The 22385-nt window shown below is 34.5% G+C and overlaps 1 protein-coding gene across 1 annotated transcript in view; it reads left to right on the top strand.

The window, feature by feature from the left end:
• NIPBL (NIPBL cohesin loading factor) overlaps nucleotides 1-22385 on the top strand; it is a 190643-nt gene that overhangs the window by 134898 nt on the left and 33360 nt on the right. The window contains exons 22-32 of the mRNA XM_082836913.1: nucleotides 1058-1140; nucleotides 1732-1864; nucleotides 2932-3075; nucleotides 5223-5312; nucleotides 6409-6623; nucleotides 6730-6832; nucleotides 7450-7548; nucleotides 7650-7796; nucleotides 10056-10190; nucleotides 10952-11050; nucleotides 11874-11927. Of these exons, the coding sequence (XP_082693039.1) occupies nucleotides 1058-1140; nucleotides 1732-1864; nucleotides 2932-3075; nucleotides 5223-5312; nucleotides 6409-6623; nucleotides 6730-6832; nucleotides 7450-7548; nucleotides 7650-7796; nucleotides 10056-10190; nucleotides 10952-11050; nucleotides 11874-11927 (1302 nt within the window). The remainder of the gene's footprint in view (nucleotides 1-1057; nucleotides 1141-1731; nucleotides 1865-2931; nucleotides 3076-5222; nucleotides 5313-6408; nucleotides 6624-6729; nucleotides 6833-7449; nucleotides 7549-7649; nucleotides 7797-10055; nucleotides 10191-10951; nucleotides 11051-11873; nucleotides 11928-22385) is intronic.

The raw sequence follows: 22385 nt of genomic DNA, 5'->3' as shown, positions 1-22385 counted from the left end.
TACCTCAAAGAAGTTCAAAAGAAAGAGGGATAATTTTATTTCCTAATTCTGTTATAGTCGTGGCTGTGTGTATAGTAATAATAAAGTGACTGGTTAATAAAGTATAAAATGAATATCAAAAATGTTGAGGTCCCTGTTGTTCTCCCCTTCTCCTAATCTCACTGTTCTCTTTTTAGTTTTTTCCTTACCATTGGTGAATGTTTATCTTCGTCCATTTATTTATTTATTTATCTGTATAAATTTGATACAGAAATTTTTAATTTACATAAATGATATAGTGACATATTTACAGCTAATTTTTTCACTCACCATTGTTTTTAATACATGTAACTAATGCTAGATTCTTTTTGATTTAGGTTAAACACATCATATATGACATACAACAACTTGAAGCAAAAGTTTCTCTAGATATACTTAGAAATAGAATATTAAATCATAGTGTACATGCACTTTTAACTTCACTGGAACTTGTCAGTTTTCTCACTAAAGTGGTGTTCTAGTTTACATTCTTATATTTTGATTTTGCCTAGTCTGGTTAGTATGAAATGATACCATGTTTTATTTTGCATTTTTCTGGTTACTAGTGAACTTTTTCATATATTTATTCACTTTTCGGGTTTCCACAACTTTGAATTAACTATTTATATCCTGGTCTTTAAATTTATAATGAAGGAGTTGAATTTTTTTAGTATTCTAGCATTCCATAAACTTTGAGCTTGGAATTTTTTTTGAAATTCTTTTTGTGTTGATATTTTCAATCAGAACTGTTCTGATCATGATAAACAACTGTTGATATTTCATTTGTTAAACACATTTGTCACTCTTAACATATTTTAATAAATAAAAATGAACTCTTATCAATATTTTAATTTAGTTTTTATGAAGTATTGAAATATATTTAGTATGCTAATTGTAGCTTCTCTTTTTATATCTAATAGTTAAGATTTTTAGTATTTAAATGTATTGCCCCTATATTCAGTAATAACATGGCAATAGCAACTGAAATAACTTGTAGGTTATTTCTTATATCTGTATAAATTCATTTTTCTCAATCTAGGTTGACCAAGATGTTGTCATTACCAATTCTTATGAAACAGCCATGCGAACAGCCCAAAACTTCCTTTCCATCTTCCTTAAAAAGTGAGTAAAATTAACATAATCTGATTTTTATTTTTGCCATATAGAGAATAGTTCATTTATTTTATGTAAAAGATTAATCCAACTTCCTGCCATAATCTGAACCTTGACTATATCTCCCTGACCCCTGATTTCCTTATCTTTAAAATGAGGAAATTAGAATATTAAAAATCTAAAATTTTATAAACTCGCTCATATGTTGAACTTCCAAAGTTAAAGTTCTAGATTGAAATTCTATAATTTTTTTTCTGTGAATTTTGGAACTTTCTAATTGAATAGGAAAGTTTGGGGAGAGAGGTTTCCTTAGCTTTCATAAGAATTTATAGTAATCTCATAGAAAAACAGTAGTCATTATTTAAAATGTGTTACACTTACCAGAAAATTATGTTAATGTCAATAAATGAATTCCCTGTAGTAGGGGGAAAAAATGAAGATTGAGAAACAGATTCATTTTAAACCATATTTTATTTAATGTACTCTCTTATACCATGTTTAGATGTGAGAGAAGAGGAAAACTTAGTTAACAAAGTTTTAGTCATATTGGTGAACATGTCACCTAAATTCACAGCCTTTCCATTATTTATCTTTGAACAGATGTGGTAGTAAGCAAGGTGAAGAAGATTACAGACCACTATTTGAAAATTTTGTTCAAGACCTTCTTTCAACAGTCAATAAGCCTGAATGGCCAGCTGCTGAACTACTCCTTAGTTTGTTAGGGAGACTGTTGGTAAGAGTATAGCATTTAAAGATTATTAGATTACTAGAAGACAACATAATGAGGATGTACTCTGATTCACAGATGATGAATTCTTTAAAAATGTGTAAGGAAATATGACCATTGCATCTCTATTTTTGCATGTGCATAACTGTACACAATACTGTCAGTACCTCGTAGAAACTTTGAAATGTTGTGACTTTCGGTGCTTTCATTTCATTACATAAGATAACAGTGCTTTAAAAAACTTTTTTTTGTTGTTGTTTTTTGTTTTGTTTTGTTTTGTTTGGAGGTATTGTTAGTTAAAAGCATCTCAACACTGAGTCATAAGTTATTGTAGTTAATTCATTTCAAAGCATGAAACTGATTAATGTGAACTCTGTCATCTTTAAGAGTATTTCTAAAAACATGACACGTTTTAGTCCTAATGTAATATTGTATTAGGGAAATGCAAAGAAATACTATTGTGATTTTTCTTTTTATCTTTAGACTACATTTGGACTTGTGCAATTGTTACAAAGTTTTTGGGACCTTACTTTTTGTCAGCTGGAAAACTTAATACTATTCTGAAACCAAGATAATTTTTCACAGGCATCAGAATTCCAGCCTAACAAATTCTTACTCAGTAATAATCCCATTTTATAGAGTTTAGCCTACATTTAAAGAAAGTGACTGTGTTCTTAGGAAGGTTTAATTTTATATATATATATATATATATATATATATTTTTTTTTTTTTTTTTTTTTTTTTTTTAATGAAAATGTTAAAAATTCCAGAAACTCAAAAGGCAATTACTGGGAGTTTCCTGGTGGCCTAGTGGTTAGGATCCTGGGCTTTCACTGCCGTGGCCTGGGTTCAGTTCCTGGTCAGGGAAATAAGATCCCATACGCTCTGGGGTGAAACCAAAAAAATAAAATAGAATAAAATTTTTTTAAAAGTCAATTACTTTGTGGAACAATATCACAGGGGAAAAAAGTGTTTAACTTTCAAATAATACAACATAGATTTGGTACTTATAAGTTGCTATTAAAAATAGTATAAATCGGTTAAATTAAAAGAAAATTATTTTTCATGTGTAGGTTCATCAATTCAGTAACAAGTCAACAGAGATGGCTTTAAGAGTAGCATCTCTTGATTACCTTGGAACTGTTGCTGCACGACTGAGGAAAGATGCTGTTACAAGCAAAATGGATCAAGGGTCTATAGAACGAATTTTAAAACAGGTATTGAGATAAAGAATTTGAATTTGGGGGATAAGTAATAGTTAAGTACTTTTTTTAGATATTCTTCTGTTAGTGTTGCATTTTATTTTGTAGATTCAGAATAAAATGTTACTCCTAAAAATGGGCTTTTTCAAAAGCTCCACTGAGAAAATTTATACCATAGGGTGAATTATGTGTAACAGGAACTTTCAGATGATTTATATAATCCTTAATTTACTTTCTTTTTGTGAACTACTGTTATGAATGTATGATGCTATTTTTCTATTTGGTTTAACAATACCTTTTTTTTTTTTAAACTATGGACGAGATGGTAGTAATACTAAAAGTTACTTAAGAAAATTGATAGGTAAATAATCTCTAATTGTACCATGTACAATGTTTTCATTTTCTTTCTACTCTTTTTTTTTTTTTTAATGTCCATAACCATATCCATTGCTGGCCATGACAAATGCCTCTAATTTTTTTTTCTTGTTACTATACTTTGTATTTTGAAATAATTTTAAACTTACAGAAAAGTTTTAAGACTAGTACAAAAAGTTCCCATTAATCTTTCACCCAGATCCTTTAGTGGTTGACATTTGCTTTATCATTCTTTTTCAAAATACACACGCATGTGTATCTGTATATGCATTTTTATTTTCTTCTGAACCATTTTGAGCAGACAGGATGCCCCCATGACCCCTGAATTTCAAAGTGTGATTCCCTGGACAAGCAGCACCAACTTTTACATCACCTAGGAACTTGTTAGAAATGCAAATTCTCAGGACTCTCTCTGGAACTACTGAATCAGAAGCTCTGGTGGTGGGGACAAGCAGTCTGGTTTAACAGACCCTCCAGGTGATTCTGTTGAATGCTGAAGTTTGAGAACCACTGCTTTGTGTATGTTTTCTACGAACAAGAACTCTCACTTAAATATCCACAGTACAGCTATGAAAAGCAAGAAATTACCATTAATATAATACTACCATTTAATGGAATATTACCATTCCTGTTGTATTTGATAGATTATCATTTGTTGCTGTCATTATTGTAGCACTCAAATTGAACTAGATTTGACCAGTGGGAGCCCCTTTAAACTGCCTTTTGTATCTTTTTGATATCTTCCCATCTTTCCTTGAGGACTTTGTGGCCCAAGATGTTTCAGACTCATCTTTTACTTTCCTTGTGCCAGCCCTGGAATCAGCCATTTCTCCAAGTATTGCTGATTCCTTTCATTGAAGAATGGTAACTAGGTGATTTTCAGTATTTCTGAGAGTAGACCTAGGACCTCTTATTTGCCACATACGACCATGTATACTGTACACTGTAAAACTTGAGGGGAGTGATCCTTGGTAAATATTTTTATGACTCTTGACAGACTTCCGAAAAGCTTTTGGAACTTTACAGTGTACTAGTTTACAGTTCTATGACTAATTTCTGAATGTATCCATTTCACTATACTCCAAGAACATAGGTTATTCTAATCTTTGTTTTCTACTTAGATATATTCTTAACCATATATTTGGCATTTCACATGGTAAACCAGAAAATAAGCTATAGACATTAATGTCAACTCAGAGTTAATTTCTCCTTCTGTATTGTTCTTGACAGAACCAAAGACTCAGTCCCTTTCTGATTCTAGATCAAATGCACAGCTCAAATATACCTACTGTATATTTAATATCCTACATGAAATAAAGTACTATTTTATGTTAATTGCAAATAAAAATATTTCCCTTTCAGAATGTTTTTTTAAAATAATATCCCAAAGACACCTGTAACACATAATAATTCAGGCAATAATTAGTTTCCATTTACTAGATTAAAAGTTTGGAATTATCTCTTACCAAACAGAAAACCAGTGCTAGACCTTCCTACCTCTGAAGATTTACATACATGTTGTTCTAATAATTATTATGTCAGCTACTTACGAGCTTCTTTAAAGAAAGTTAACATGTAGTTCATAAAAATAAAGGTTAACCTCAGCTATTAGTACACTTCAGCTATCGATATATAACGTTTTTCAAAAATAGTATTCTTCTGTTTCTTCCTATACTTATATTTTTATCATTTATCAGATTTTTCCCTCAGATTTGTATGTGCAACTGGATGATTTGTTAAAAAACATGAGTAATATCTTTTCCGTTACTACTTGGTTTATTTTGTAGGTTTCAGGAGGAGAAGATGAAATCCAACAGTTGCAAAAAGCATTGCTTGATTACTTGGATGAAAACACTGAGACTGATCCTTCACTAGTGGTAGGATTCTATTCTCCCTTTTTATTGGAGAGTTTACATGTTTGTTTCAAACTTGGTCTGTAAGAAAATTGAGAAGTGTTGTGAAGAGGAAAGTTGTATTGGAATCTTGATTTATAAAATGGGTACATGATAGTCTAAACGAAAAAGAATGATTATGGAATGATTTGTCTTAAATGGAATTCTGGTACAGATATTGTAGTGTACTAAAATTGTGTGACATGGGAAATATTTAGAAATCTTTCCATAGGTTATCTTTGAGACCAAGTGAGATCATTTGTCCAGGTGGTGCATGAGATGATCTGTTAGCATTTAAAAAGAATATTAGAATTTTATATCTATATTTATTTTTAACTATAATCCTTAATTCTGTTTTTTTATATATTAGGTATCCAGAATATTAGTAAAAGAAGTTTATATGTAAAATTTATACACTATATTGGGGCACTTTTTAATTTTTTTTTTAATTGATGGGATATGCATCTAAAGTGGTTGGAGATAACTAAGCTGTTCAGCCAACTACTGCAGGTTTTCAGTCTTCGTGGAAAGGAACAGATTATACAGTGATGTACGTCCATTATTTCTCAATAAAAGTGAAAAAATAAACAGGAACAGATTAAAAGGAACAGATTATAGGTGTACCTTAGTGTTAATATATTTCAATAATAATTGGCTATGTATTTCTTGAAGAAGTAAGGTGAAATTTTGAAAATAACTATAGAGTCTTCTACCTTCAGCATTTTATCCATGTGTTCTAAACTTTTCTAGTTGACCCATCATCTCTAATTTTACTAACTCGTTGTGTGATACCATCCTTAGTTAAGTAGTTATAGTAGTATTGTAGACTTAATACAGTTGTGTTTATAAAATTATCTTTTGATGTCATTGATATAACTGTTAGGACAAAGTAAAATAATAAGTTTTCTATCATTTAGATATTCTAAAAGTTCTAGCTTTCTTAAAATCTGTCTTTATCTGATGGAAATTTTTTTAAAGTAAACCTTGATATTTGTATTCCTGATTGTGAACACTTTATCAGTAGGTTGGAAATTTTGTTACTAATTTCATCAAACTCAAATCTCACCAAATTTCTTTCCAGTTTTCTCGTAAATTCTATATAGCCCAGTGGTTCCGTGATACAACTCTGGAAACAGAAAAGGCGATGAAATCACAAAAAGATGAAGAATCATCTGAAGGAACACATCACGCAAAGGAAGTTGAGACAACTGGTCAAATTATGCATCGAGCTGAAAATCGGAAAAAGTTTCTTAGGAGCATTATCAAAACCACACCTTCTCAGTTCAGCACATTAAAGTAAGATCCAAAGAGAAAACATCTTTACTTTTTCAGTTATCTCTTTGATATCTATTTACCTACTTTACAAAAAAATAAATTAAAATTTAATGACTTTTTGTTGCAGGATGAACTCTGATACTGTGGACTATGATGATGCTTGTTTGATTGTTCGATACTTGGCCTCTATGAGGCCGTTTGCCCAGAGCTTTGATATTTATTTGACACAGGTAAACTGGACCAGAATTCCTTATACAATGAAATTGATTTTTCTAATTCTGGTTACTTGCGTTTGAGTATGATGTCTATTCATTGTTGAGAACAGATATTTTAAAAAATCATGAAAGTAACATTTGTTTCTGTGTTCCATATTTGTTAAAATATCTTTGTTCTGCATGCCTTTTACCTATTGATTCTTGTTTTACAGATAAATGGATATGTATCTGTATGGTACAGGTAGAGTGATGGTACATAGGTAGAGTGATTGATGTTATAAAAATATTCAATTCCAAGTTATTATTTAAATGATACTAAATATCCTTGATTAAAGTTACAGATAGGAAGGTTTCAGTGGGGCTACAGGTTCTTGCAGATGAAGCATAGCAATAAAAAACAGGTTTAATTGAGAATGCCAGGATAAAGGAAAGTCCCTAAAGTGTAGAATGCCATACCATGTTTTAAGTTAAAGCTTTGGATCAGTAAGATAACAGATCTTTTACTCACTTATATAAAAATTAAAGGAAAGTGAGTATGATATTTATTTTAATTTTTTGCATGTTTTCTTTCTATATTTTGTTAAATGTTATGTGTTCTAAAATTGATGAAAATGTCAATATTTGCTTGGCAGATCCTTCGAGTTCTTGGTGAAAATGCAATTGCCGTTCGAACAAAAGCCATGAAGTGTTTATCTGAGGTTGTTGCTGTAGACCCCAGTATTCTGGCAAGGGTAAAGAGGAGCACAGATGATTCTTTTTATTTGAGTTTTCTATTCAAATTAAAATATTAGTTCTACTTAGTATAAATTACGTTTTCTTTATTTTTCTTTAGCTGGATATGCAGCGAGGAGTTCATGGACGATTGATGGATAACTCCACTAGTGTCAGAGAAGCAGCAGTAGAATTACTAGGTCGATTTGTCCTTTGTCGACCTCAGCTTGCTGAGCAGTATTATGATATGCTGATTGAAAGAATATTGGTATGTTTGTTATGTCATTTTTATTGTAATTTATGAGTATAATTTTGCCTTCCTAATGTCACTTTTTAAAAATGTTAAGCTAGAAATGTAGATATCAATTATGTATTTATATTACCTAATCTGTAAACTATAGCAGCTTTCTAAAGAAGAACATATTTCAAGAGGAGGGCTGCTCAATATTGTAAAACAAATCATTGGCAAAAATTGGATTCCTTTTTACAGTTACTCTTGCCTTTTGATTATGCCAGTTTACAATTAGTAAATGATAGGAGCTACATGGCATAGTTAAATATTTTGGACAGGAATCTAGAGTAATTATATATGTACATATATAAACAGGAAGAATTGTTTCAGTGAGAACTAGGTATAGAACTTCGGTGTCTGACAGTATTTTTGGCCATTATGTATATTCGCATGTTTCCTGAAAGCTGAATTATGACAAGCTCAGATACCTGCAAGTTAAACAAGAAAGTCATTTGAGTCTTAAGACCAAACTTAAGAAACACTATTCTAAGATATTCTTTTCTTCTATGTCATTGAATTCTCTGGCCCTGAAGTATTTCCCTGGAAAATGAAAGAATGAAAAAATGAAACACTGGCATTACAAAATATCTGTAGAATTTTCATACCACCCACTGAGGACATATTGATTTCTTCTGTAACTCAACAGAGATGCATTAGGTACAGGATTAGGTATTTCTGAAATGATAAGAGTTTATTTTATCACTTTAGCCCAGCATTAGAATACAGTGGGACTGAGAGTTACAGATAATTTCATCTTCAACTAGCATAAAATCTTGATGGAAACAAAGAATTTTAAGGAAAGAGTGGAAAAATTTTTTCCATTTTAGTGCCTCACTCTTTTCAAGAGTGAAAGACAAACTCCTCAGGATTTTCAGATATAATGAACTCTGACAGTGTCTACCTTAGTAATGTATCCTAAAATATTTTCACAATTGCTAAATTGCATAATGGAAATAATTTTACACAATAACTGTTCAATGCTTTTTATTTATTTTAAAAATGCTTTAATTATGAAAACTTGTAAAGTTAAAGAAAAATATTACAATGAACAGCGAAGTATCCACCACAATATTTCACCTCTATTTTTTTTTAATATATAAATTTATTTATTTATTTTTGGCTGAGTTGGGTCTTCGTTGCTACACACAGGCTTTTTCTAGTTGTGGCAAGCGTGAGCTACTTTTCATTGCGGTGTGTGGGCTTCTCATTGCAGTGGCTTCTCTTGTTGCAGAGCATGGGCTCTAGGCACACGGGCTTTAGTAGTTGCGGCACGCAGGCTCGGTAGTTGTGGCTCACGGGCTCTAGAGCACAGGTTCAGTAGTTGTGGCACATGGGCTTAGTTGCTCCACAGCATGTGGGATCTTACTGGACCAGGGCTTGAACCTGTGTCCCTTGCTTTGGCAAGCGGATTCTTAACCAGTGCACCACAAGGGAAGTCCCTCATCTCTATTTTATGTAGAGTATTCTCTAGCTCTTTTTTACACATATCCACCATGACATTGACTAATTTAAAAAGACCAAGCCAGAGACTTCGCTGGCAGTCCAGTGGTTATGACTTTGCCTTCCAATGCAGGGGTGCAAGTTCCATCCCTGTTCAGGGAGCTAAGATCCCACATGCCTTGGGGCCAAAAAACCAAAAGATAAAACAGAAACAATATTGTAACAAATTCAATAAGGAATTTAAAAATGCTCCACATCAAAAAATCTTTTAAAAAAAGGAAAATATCATTAAAAAATAAATAAATAAAAATAAAATAAAATGGCCAAGCCAGTATTGTTATTTCCTCATGGTTTTTTTCATTTAATCTGTTCCTTTGTTTCTTATATTTACTATAAATCATAATATAGTGACAATGGTTTGAAAGAGTTAGGTTAAACATTTTTGTTAAATATACTTCATATGCTGTTTAAGCGCCAGACACTGTCCTAAAAGTTCCATGTTTGTTATCCCATTTAATTTTGGCAAGCTTATACTCTAGTCTTGTGTTCAGTGCTATTTCGTATTTTTCCATGTATTAGATATATTTTAAAAGCAAAGACAACATAATAAAATAATTTAAATTTATAGTAACATTAATAAAAGAGCATATAAAAAGGAAATATATAGACCATGTTTATCATGTTAATAAATAGTGTATATACTGCTTGTTGGTATTTTCTGATTTCATTTTACCAAATTTCCCACACCTAAGCATCTCAATTTTTCTGATGTTTAAAATACCTTTCTATTCCTAGGATACTGGTATCAGTGTCAGAAAAAGGGTAATAAAGATTCTAAGAGACATCTGTATTGAACAACCAACATTTCCAAAAATTACAGAAATGTGTGTAAAAATGATTCGCAGAGTGAATGATGAAGAGGGTATTAAGGTGAGATAAAAATGTTGACTACTTTAAATTTCATTTTTTAATTAATGTTTTAAATAATTTAAACGTTTATTTTATATAAATTTTGTTAGTTTACATATATATACTTTAAAGTGAATCATCATTTTAGATTATAAATTCTAGAAAAAGACATACTTATATATTTTTATTTCTAGATCTTGCATTAATTAATAAGATCTGATCTTAACCAATTTAGCAATTATAATATTTAATATCATTGTAGAGATTGCATTGTATATAGGTAGTTTATTATCAAGTTAAATTTATTTTGATTTTCAAATGGTATATGCTTGGTTTTCTAAATTAGTAAATACTTTGTTGAAAGTTTAATCCTGAGTTCATTAGTGAATTTACGTATATATGATTGTCCCCATATTTCTTCTGGGCGTTTTTTCTTTTGTTTTTTAACAACTTCTCCCCCAAAAGTAGAAAAAATGTGTTTTTAGTTTGATTAAAAGCATTTGAATGTGTACTCTCCAGAAGTTCTATACTAGGCATCGTATTACCCATTTAAAATCATTGCCAAGTTGAAAAATATTATAATTTTTGTAAGTTAATTGCTGATTTAAAAAAAAAACTGAGGATGTCATACCAGTAGTTTCTGGTAATTTGTGTTTTGTTTAGTTATTTATAGGTTTTTTTTTTTTTTAGTAGTTCTGTTTTGGGCTTTAATGAGAATTGGGGGTTAAGAATTTTGCCACATTCGTTGTAGTTACTTAGTTTGAAATTTTTCTTTCTTCTAGAAATTAGTAAATGAAACATTCCAAAAACTCTGGTTTACTCCAACTCCACACAATGACAAAGAAGCAATGACAAGGAAAATTTTAAATATCACTGATGTGGTAAGAAGGACTGGAACAAGGGTGGTCCCTGTGGATGCAAACCTCATTGAGGTCTGCCTTGTCTTACAAAGGGAGAGACAATGACAAGATATTTGGTTATTCTCTACTGCATCCCTTCCTTTATATTTCTGGATGTACTCAAGGGATGCAAATAAGATGAGAGTGTTGTTTTCACCTAGCCCCACTTGTTGGCATCCACTGAGTTAAGCGCTGATATTAAAATTCTCCAGATTCTTCCAATGATTGAAAACTGAAAGGGAAAGGAGAAGTGGGTAAAAAGATAACAATAACCCATGGATGGCAACCTGAAATGAGATAGTAATTTCTACCTTTTTCAGAAAACATGAATTAAGATGTTTCATTATGTTTAATTATACACATAAGCCTCAATTTTTCTTGACCCAGAATACTGTTCATGTTTTGAACATAAGAAATTTTATATTATGGATTACATGATCAACTCTGTTTCACTAATGTCTTTAAATCTTCTATCTAGAAGGAAAATAAGAAGCAAACATTTCCATTTTTATTGTTTTTAGACCTTACAGATTTTTCTGATAGTATGTGATTCAATAATACTGTTCAGAATGTATACCATTTTTAAAATTTCAATACATTAATTTCTTGAATGTCTTCTAAGATATTTTTAGAATAAAGTTCTTTAACATGGCAAATTATTGGCTCACTGAAAAAATAGTTTACTCTAAAAATAATTTTTTTAATTTAGAACTTTGGATATTTATATACTTGAGGCTACAGCATAGCAAAAGTATATTTTAAAGTAAATTTCTAACTTTGATAGCTTCACCATTTCTCCCCTTAGGTTGCGGCATGCAGAGATACTGGCTATGACTGGTTTGAGCAACTTCTTCAAAACGTGAGTTTTTGTAGACTTTATGATTTAAAAGAAGTTTTTCAGTTATTTTTTAAGTATATACTTTGTGGTAGGGAAAATTTATTTCAATATATTAAGCTGAATGTTTTGGTTAATATCCCTGTTTAATGAATTGTTCAATTGCTTGCTACAAGTAAGTTTTCTAAATCACTAATATTGATATTCTGTCTTCCCATCCTTCTAGATAATTTTTTTATCCCTTTAATCTAGATGATAGACATGAGATCTAGAAATAGGTATATAGATTACATTAAATATATATTTACATTATTTGACATGTTATAAAATATGTAGAATTTCCTATAGTAGTGCAGGATTAAACCACAATTAGTGTTCTTTAAAAATTTTGTAAATTGAAATGTGAATTTTTTTTATTTAAGAATTTTCAAATAGATAGAAGTACGCATCACCCAGCTTCAAAAATTGTTAGCACTTTCCTAATATCTTGTTTATCTCTATCCCTCCCCCATCTTTTTTTTTTTAATTTTTTTTTTTTTTTGGCTGTAATACCTTTAAAGAAAATCCCATACTTTGTATCATTTCACCCATAAATACTTTAGTATTGATCTCTAACAGAAATGACTTTTTAAAAAATAACCAGAATATCTTTATCATCTATATCAAAATAAATATTAATAAAATTATTTCCTAATATTTAATACCTTGTCGATGTTCACATTTCCCTGATTGTCTCAAAAATGTATTTTTATAGTTGGTTTGCAGTTGCTTTGGTTGACATGGCTCTTAAGTCTTAGTCTATAATAGTCAACCCTTCACTCCTTTTTTCATGCCACTTACATGTTTTCCTGTAGAGTGTCCCACATTCTGGATTTCATAGACCTCTTCTTTCTGGTGTCATTTAAGTTGTTCCTCTGTCCACCGTTTTTTTCTGTAAACTCTTAAGTTAGATCTAGAGGTTTACTAATACTGAAGTTCAGTTTTAGGAGTATAGACAGAAATACTTCACAGGCAATGCTAAATATTATTGCCTCACATCAAGAGGCACATAATGTTTGGTTGTTACATTTTCAGTGATTTTGATTGCCTGGTACATCTGTTATACAGTCTTTCAGGACTGGTTTTAAATGATCATTACCTAGATTCATTATTTTCAGTAAAAGTTGCAAAATACTGATTTTTTTTCTAGTTATTTTATTTATTCCATATTAATTAGCAAGGATTCTTCTTTAAAGAGGAATTTTGTCCTAATATTTGGCTACTGTAAAATATAGTTTGTACAGGAAGGGCAGGAGAAATACTTTATTCTTTTCCATTACTTAATCAAGTTTCAGAATAATGAGTTTTCCTGTCAATATCAGTGTGAACTAAAAGATTTTTGTATCTCTATTTTAATTTATTGCAATCATAATTCTTTTTGAAGCTCAAATTGTCCCGTGTTTGCCCAGTGGTAGTCCCTTCAAATGGATCTTGTATCTTTTTGGTATAAACTCATTATTCTTTTGTAGCCTGATTACTTTCTGCCTCTAAAAGATGCCCCAGACTCAACTTATACATTTTCTGTCCCAAACCTGAAATCAACCATTTTTCCAAAGAGCCATGAATCCCTTTGGTGGGAATAATCTGGGTGCTGTGGATGTTCATTGCTAACAGGTTATCATAGCTTTGGGCCTTTTCAGAGGATAGAGCTAAAAGATATATATTTCTTAGAAAGAAAAACATAAATCAAGAATTTATATTGTTTTTTTTTTTCTTTTTTTTTTTTTTTTTTGCGGTACGCGGGCCTCTCTCTGTTGTGGCCTCTCGCGTTGCGGAGCACAGGCTCCGGACGCGCAGGCTCAGCGGCCATGGCTCATGGGCCCAGCCGCTCCACGGCATGTGGGATCTTCCCGGACCGGGGCACGAACCCGTGTCCCCTGCATCAGCAGGCGGACTCTCGACCACTGTGCCACCAGGGAAGCCCTGTATTGATATTTTTAATTCAAATTTAAGATTATGAGATTCTGCTTCTTTGATTTTATTATTTCCTTTAGGCTAAAAATCTTATTTCCAAGGAAATGGACATAATTTCCTATTTGCTTTGCCCTAGTATATTGAGAGTAAGATTACTGGATACAGTTTAAGATTTTTTTTTTGCATTTCTTTTTATCTGTAGCTCACTAAACATATACCATTAAAAATCTATCATGAGTAATTTTTTCTGTTCGATTATGTCAACAATTTACTATCTGTTAAGTCTGTTTACTTTTTTATTTTTAATAATACTTTTAGTAATAAAACTGTATTTAGCAATATTTTTAACAATCAATCAAAATTATTTTATTGAGGCATAATTTACATGCAAAAATATTCACCAGTTTTAGGTGTACATTTTGATTAACTTTAGTAATTATTTACAGTGATGTAAAGAATATCACTCTTAAAAGCTTCCTTGTGCCTCTTTGTAGTTGATCCTCTCCCCTTGGTCCTTGGAAGACACTGATTCACTTTTTGTCACTACAGTTGTCCCTCTTGTAGAATTTCATATCAGTAGAATCATACAACATGTAGTCTTTTGTGTTTGACTTCTTTTAACTAGCAGAATGTTGCTGGTGTATTAATGTTTTATTCCTTTTTATTGCTGAGTAGTGTCAACAGTATGGATGTATCATAATTTCTTTATTCACAAATTTATGGACTTTTGGGTTGTTTTCAGTTTGGACTATTATGAATAATCCTGCTATGAATATTGGTGTGCAAGTTTTTGTGGGGATAGGTGATTTCATTTCTCTTGGGTAAATTCCTGTGATCATAGTTGTTGGGTCATGTGGTGAGTGAGAAACTGCCAAGCTGTTTTTCCAAAATGGCTGAACCATTTTGCATTTCCACCAGCAATGTTCCAGTTGCTCCACATCCTCACCAGTACTTGGTATTGTCATTCTTTTTAACTTTAGCCCTCTGGTAGTATGTAGTAATATGTTGCTTTTAAAAAAATTTTAAGATGCCTTTTTTAAGCATCCTCATGGTGTTTGCCTCTGTTATCCAGTCTGTAATATCTTCGACTCTCTTCATCAGTCATCTTCCATTTTATAATTTTACATGATATATTTGACATCCTTTTCCTCCTAAGTCAAATAATTAGCTCTATATTATAGAGCCTTATGACTGTCTTAGTTATATTTATGTCAGCCATTCCAAAGGGGCATAATTCCTAGAAAACTCTACAACAACGTTTCATGTGATAATTGTAATAAAAGTTAAAGTAAGAATTAAGTATAGCTATCAGAAATGTCATTAGTTAGTATTAATAAAAAGAATCTAAGATAATATCCCTATGTGTTATTAGCAAGTTGAAAGTAGAAAAGAGAACACTAGATTTATAATCTCTTAGTAGTTTTATATTCTTTATATCTTTACTCTCTAGTCCTCTTTTAGTTCATTGCTTTCTGTTGCTCCCTATTCATTGCTTTCCTCCTTTAGTTTCTGCCAACAATTTAGTTTACCAAAATGACATTGTGACTTTCTGATACAGTCATTAGACTAGCAGAGTTTAGTTTAATGAAATAAAGAAAACTAAAAAATATTTATATAAATACATCTGATGGAGATATAACCACTCTTAGCAGTTGTAACAGCACTGTGCATAAATTTTAAGAGAAGCTGGGAAGGATACATAGAAGGGACTACTGGAATTGTTTGAAATTCTTGAATCAAAAATAATTAGCACTCTTACTGTTTCCACATGGATTCATGTACACACATTCCATTCTGTCCAATTTCAGATATTTCTCATTATTATTTTTATGTTGGGTCGGCTTCGTATAGATCAGTGATTCCCAATTCATGGAATATGATTTCCTAGGCAAACTTGAAGTACTACATGAAATAGCTTCATATTTACACAGGCATCAAACTCTGTCCACTAAGTACATATACACATTTTGTAAATGTATGGAAATTCAATCCCCTTATAACTTAATGAATTCATAGCTTTTATGTGATTTTTTTTCCAGTAGTATGTGAAAGAAAAAGTTCTATCGTGAAAGTCCTTACATTTTTTTTATTTCTAAAAAATGGTTCAATTAATTTAAACCACTGTCATAGCCTATGGTGGGTACACAAAATTAATTTTACAGAGCCACTCATTGTCATCGTTTATGATCTAAGACTACAGCCTTTTTTTAGTTTACAAGAAAATGCAGGCAATGAAAAAACTTGAATAAACTATATTTCATCTGTTCCTGGCCTTTGTAGTCCAAAACAAGATCTCCTTCTTGAAGTTTACAATCAAATACTCTTATTGCCATCAATCAGTGAATGAATAGAGAAACCGATATATCCATACAATTTGATAGTGCTCCACATCATAAAGGAACAGACTGCTGATACATACAGCAACATGGACGGTTAATGAAAACACTGCAGAATGAAGGAAGCCTTACACAGAGGAGTACATACTCTGATTCCATTTATATGAAGTTCGAGGAGAAGCAAAACTAATCTGTATTGGAAAAAATCAGAGGAGTGATTGCAGGGGTCAGGGATTGACTCAGAAGGGACATGTATTAGTCATGTTTCTCCAGAGAAACAGAACCAACAAGATACTGAGAAAGGGAGACAGAGAGATTTATTATAAGGAATTGGCTTATGTGATTATGGAGGTTCTTAAATCCCACAGTCTGCTGTCTGTAAACTGGAGACCCAGAAAAGCCCCTAGTATGTAGTTTAGTCTGTGTCCTGAGGCCCGAACCACGGAAGCTGATAGCGTAAATCCCAGTCCAAATGTGGGAGGAGACCAATGTCCCAGCTCAAGTACTCAGAAAATGGTTGGATTCTCCCTTCCTCTACCTTCTGTTCTATTCAGCCCCACCCACATTGGAGAGGGCAGTCTCCTTTGCTGAGTTCACGAATTCAAATGCTAATCTCATTTAGAACCACCTTTACTCACCAACACGTCCAGTAATAATGTGTAACCAGATAACTGGGCATCCCTTGGCCCAGTCAAGTTAACACTTAGAATTAACCATCACAGTTCTACCCTTTGTTAACTTGGTACCCATATACATCTACTTAAACCATACTAAATCTCCAAATAAAGACAATAACAAGGTCATGATTCTACCTAACATGATACAACTATCATGCATGTAACCAAAAATGCACCAACCCCTCCCCCAGAAGAAGTCCTTGAGTGATGTTTACTCTTCTTGATATCCCATAATTTAAGTACTGTGATGTCAGATTAACAACATTTAAATACTATGATATGAAGTCAGTACACTTTATGTTATGTGATAAAGGAATAAGCGGGGGGTGGGGAAGAAAGATATTTTCTCACTTTCCCTCTCCCCCACCTCTGTACACACAACACACACACATACACACGCACACACACACAAATGTATTCATGACAAAATAAGTAGGAAATACTCATGGCAATTGAAGTCCTTATTTCTATAACTGGTAATGTGATCACAGCTGGTATAATACTAAGAGATGGCCTAAGGGATCTCTTGTATTCCAGACATACTCTTCCGTACCTCCATTATAGAGTAGTACTCCAGTTTCTTCTTGGTAGTCAGGATCAATCACTCCATCCAGAACCCTAACTCCCTTCTTTGTTGTTGATTCAGAAGCATGAGGAGCACACAAGTAGTTGGGTGACAGTACTAACTTTCAGTTCAGTGGGATTATGGTTGTGTTTCCTGGTAGAAACATTCCCTCTTTAGAACCTCTCTCTAAGCCAGCAGAGCATAAAGTAGATGGAACAGAAGCAAAAATTTTGCTAATGGGTCACTAGGGGTAATAGTGAGTGATGCCCCTCAAATTTCCACCTCTTGATTCCTGGACTAATCCTGGCTATGGACTAAACAGCACCATGTATCAGTGCTGACTCAGAGCATAAGAGCCTGCTGGAGAATCTTGCCTGAGCCATTGCAGGATATTGCCACCTATCTGGTGCTGTAACTGAATCTTTAAAGGGACATTCCACATTCTATCAAGTCAGCTGTTTCAGAATAGTCGGGAACATGAGCATGGGCTCGTTGCTACACTTCTTTTGCTGTGAAGTGAGTTTCTTAATCAAAAGCAATGCTGTTGGGAGTACCATTATGGTAGATAAGGTATTCTGTAAGTCCGCAGGAGATAGTTTTGGTAGAAGCATTGCCTGCAGGAAAGGCAAATCTGTATCCAGAGTGTCTATTCCAGTAAGAACAAAATGCTGCCTCTTCCATGATGGAGGCAGTCCAGTGTAATCAACCTGCCACCAGGTAGCTGGCTGATCACCACAGGAAATCATTCCATATGAGGGACTCAGTGTTGGTCTCTACTGCTGGCAGGTTGGGCACTCAGTGGTAGCCATAGCCAGTGTGGCCTTGGTGAGTAGAAGTCCATGTTGCTGAGCCTATACATGGCCTCTATCTCTGCCACCATGGATAGTTTGTTCATGAGCCCATTGGGTGATGACAGGAGTGGCTGGGGAAAGAGGCTGATATCCTCAGAGAAGGTATCTGCAGAACAGGTCATCCTATCCACTTGATTTTTAAAATCCTCTTCTGCTAAGGTTACCCTTTGGTGAACATTCATGTGGAATATAAATATTTTCGTGGATTTTGCCCATTCAGAGATGTCTCCACATGCCTCTTCCCCAGATTTCCTTATCAACAACTTTTCAATCATGTTCCTTCCAAGTCCCTGACCATCCAGCCAAACCATTGGCCATGACCCATGAATCAGTATATAATCACACATCTGGTCATTTCTCCTTCCAAGCAAAGTGAACAACCAGATGCACAGCTTCAAGTTCTGCCCAGTGGGAAAATTTCTCTTCACCACTGTCCTTCAGGGATGTTCCAGAAAGGAGTTGTATTGCTACAACTGTCCACTTTTGGGTGGTACCTGCATATTGTGCAGACCCATCTATAAACCAGGCCCAAGTCTTCTCTTCCTCTGTCATCTGACCCTAGGGTCTTCCCCATGGTCAGCTGAGGCCATAGGTGCAAGCTGGGAGAGAGAAGGTAGTGTAGCAGAAGTGGGAACCACAGGCATTTAGGCCATTTTTTCAAGTGCCCCTTAGCCTGCTCTGACCTAATCATGTATATACCACGTACATTTGATAATAGAGTACTGCTTTTCACACCCAACTTTATGGCTTGGTGAGTCAGAAAACACCCAGTTCATGACAGATCGGAATGCATGATAATTTGGTGGCCCATGGCTAGGCATTCAGTATCTGCTGAGGCCCATTAGCATGCCAAGAGCTATTTCTATGGAGGATGGCAAGCCTTTGCTCCGAAATCCTAAGGGCCTGTACTGCAGTTCACCTATGGGGGCTTGCCAAAGACTCCAAACAGCATCCCTGTCTTCCATTAACACTTCAAGCACCACTGGATCTGCTAGATCATATGGCCCAAGTGGCAAAGCAACTTGCACAGCAGCCTGAACCTATTCCAGAGCCTTTTCTTCTGTTCTGGGCCCCACTCAACACTGGCAGCTTCTTAGGTCACTCAGTAAATGGGCCAGAATAATATACCCAAATGAGGAATTTGTTGCCTCCAAAATTCAAAGAAACCCACTAGATTTTGAGTCTCCTTTTTGGTTATAGGAGGGACCAGATGCAACATCTTATTCTTTACTTTACAGTGAATATCTCAACATACCCCACACCACTAAGCCCCCAGGAATTTCTTTGAAGTAAAAGACCTCTAAATTTTTGTTGGATTTATTTCCCACACTTTGACACGCGCATCTTACCAGTAAGTCTAGTGTAGTTGCTTCTTTTTGCTTACTACATACAGTCAACATAATGTCATCAATGTAATGGGCCAGTGTGATATCTTGTTGAAGGGAAAGATAATCAAGAACATGCAAACTAAATTATAATGTATGGCTAGAGAGTTAATATACCTCTGAGACAGGGCAGTGCAGTGTATTGCCGGCCTTGCCAGCTAAAAGCAAACTGCTTCTGGTGGGCCTTTGACAGGGATGAGAAAAAGGCATCTGCCAGATCAGTAGCTGCACACCAGATCCCAGAGGATGTGTTAATTTGCTCAAGCACTGATACGTCATCTGGTGCAGCAGCTACAATGGAGTCCCGACCTGGTTAAGCTTATGCTGATTCACTGTCATTCTCCAGGATCCATCTGTCTTCTCAGGCCAAATAGGCAAGTTGAATAAGGATGTCGGAATCACAACCCCTGCATCCTTCAAGTCTTTGGTGGTAGCACTAATCTCAGCAGTCCCTCCAGTGATACAGTATTGTTTTTTTTTTTTTTTTTTTTTTGGGTATGCGGGCCTCTCACTGTTGTGGGGTCTCCCATTGCAGTGCACAGGCTCCGGACGCGCAGGCTCAGCGGCCACGGCTCACGGGCCCAGCCGCTCCGCGGCATGTGGGATCTTCCCGGACCGGGGCACGAACCCATGTCCCCTGCATCGGCAGGCGGACTCTCAACCACTGCGCCACCAGGGAAGCCCCAGTATTGTTTTTGATTTACTATTTTCCTAGGTAGAAGCAGTCCTAGTGGCTTCCAGTTGGCCTTTCCCACCACAATAGCCCTCACTCCATTGATCAAAGAACCAACGTGGGGATTCTCTCAGCCTGTGAATAAATCTATTCTAATTTTGCATTCTGGAACTGGTGAAATAACCAGAGGATGGGTTTAGGGACCCACTGGACTCACTGAGAAACAGACCTGAGCTATACCTTCATTGATCATCTGACTTCCATAAGCTCCTACTCTGATTGGTGGGCCACAGTGATGTTTTGGGTCTCCTAGAATTCGTGTCAGTTCAGAGCCAGTGTCTGGTAATCCCTAAAAGGTCTAATAATTTTTTTCCCCCAATGCACAGTTAACCTGGTAAAAGACTATAGGTTCCTTTGAAGGTTGGAGACAGGATTAACAGTATAAATTTTCAGTAGTGCATGGAACTCCTTCCTCAAGAGGATTCTTCAAAGAATGCTGTGGATTGAATCTTTGTTGAATCTTCAACATAATGTTGAAGCTTAATCCCTGGTGTGATGGTATTAGGAGATGGGGCCTTTGGAGGATAATTAGGTCATGAGGGTGGGGCCCTCATGAATCAGATTAGTGTCCTTCTAAGAAGAGACATGAGAGAAATTACCTGTCTGCTCTCTGCCGTGTGAGGATACAACAAGAAGACAGCCATCTTCAGGCTAGGAAGAGGATCTTCACCAGAAACCAACCATACGTTGATCTTGCACTTCCCAACCTTCAGAACTATGAGAAATAAATTCTATTGTTTAATCCACATAGTCTATGGTATTTGTTAAAGCAGCCCATACTAAGAAATTGGTATCAACAAGTGAGGTGCTGCTGAAATAAATACCTAAAAATGTGGAAGTGACTTTGGAATTGGGAAGTTGGTAGACACCAGAAGATTTTTGAGGTGCATACTAGAGAAAAACTGATATTGCTGTGAAGACATTTAAAGGCAATTCTGATGAGGGCTCAGAAAGAAAAGAGAAGAACTATAGGGAGAGCTTCCTTCTCTTTAAAGCATATATATAATCATGTACAGAATGTTGGTAGAAATATGGATGGTTAAAAGCCATCTGATGAGGTCTCAGATGCAAATGAGGAACATGTTGACATTCTCAGTCAACAGAGAAAAGTGAGTCTTTGTTATAACGTGACAAAGAACTTGGCTAAATTGTGTTTCTGTTCTAGTGTTTTGTGAAAGGTAGACCTTCAAGTGATGAAATTGAATGTTTAGCTGAGGAGATTTCTAAGCAAAGTGTTGAAGGTGCAGCTTGATTTCTCCTGCCTGAGTTTACAATCAAATAGTGTCTGTCTCCATCAACCAGTGATGGGTTAAAAAAAACCTGATGTATCCATACAACTTAATAGTACACCATATCATAAAGGAACAAACTATTGATACATACAGCAACATAGGTAAATAATAAAAACATGCAGAATGAAAGAAACCTTACACAGAAGAGTACATATTATGATTCCACTTATATGAAGCTCTAGGAGAGGCTAAACTAATCTATATTGGAAAAAAAATCAGAAGAGTGGTTGCAGGGGGCCAGGGATTGACTGGAGAGGAACATGAGGGGACTTTCAGGGGTGATGGTAATAATCTATATCAGTGGTTCTAAAAGTTATCAAGATTACCTGTGACTTGTTAGAAGTGAAGTTCTAAGGCTTTACCCCAGACTTAATCCATAACTCTGAAGTAGGAGCCCACCTAAACAAAGTCTCCAGATGATTCTGATATAAGTTAAAGATGGAGAAAGACTGTCCTTGATCTTGATAGGGAGTTTGACTTATATAGGTGAATACACTTAACAAAACCGGGCGAGTACACACTGAAGATTTGTACATATTTCATGTAAATTTTATCTCAAAAGGAAAAAAGAGGGCTTCCCTGGTGGCGCAGTGGTTGAGAGTCCGCCTGCCGATGCAGGGGACACGGGTTCGTGCCCCGGTCCGGGAAGATCCCACATGCCGCAGAGCGACTAGGCCTGTGAGCCATGGC

This window comes from Leucopleurus acutus, assembly GCF_964270905.1.
Source record: "Leucopleurus acutus genome assembly, chromosome: 3".
Taxonomy (NCBI): Eukaryota; Metazoa; Chordata; class Mammalia; order Artiodactyla; family Delphinidae; genus Leucopleurus; species Leucopleurus acutus.
Note: the sequence above shows the minus strand (reverse complement) of the source record. Positions and strands in the feature narration are given on the sequence as shown.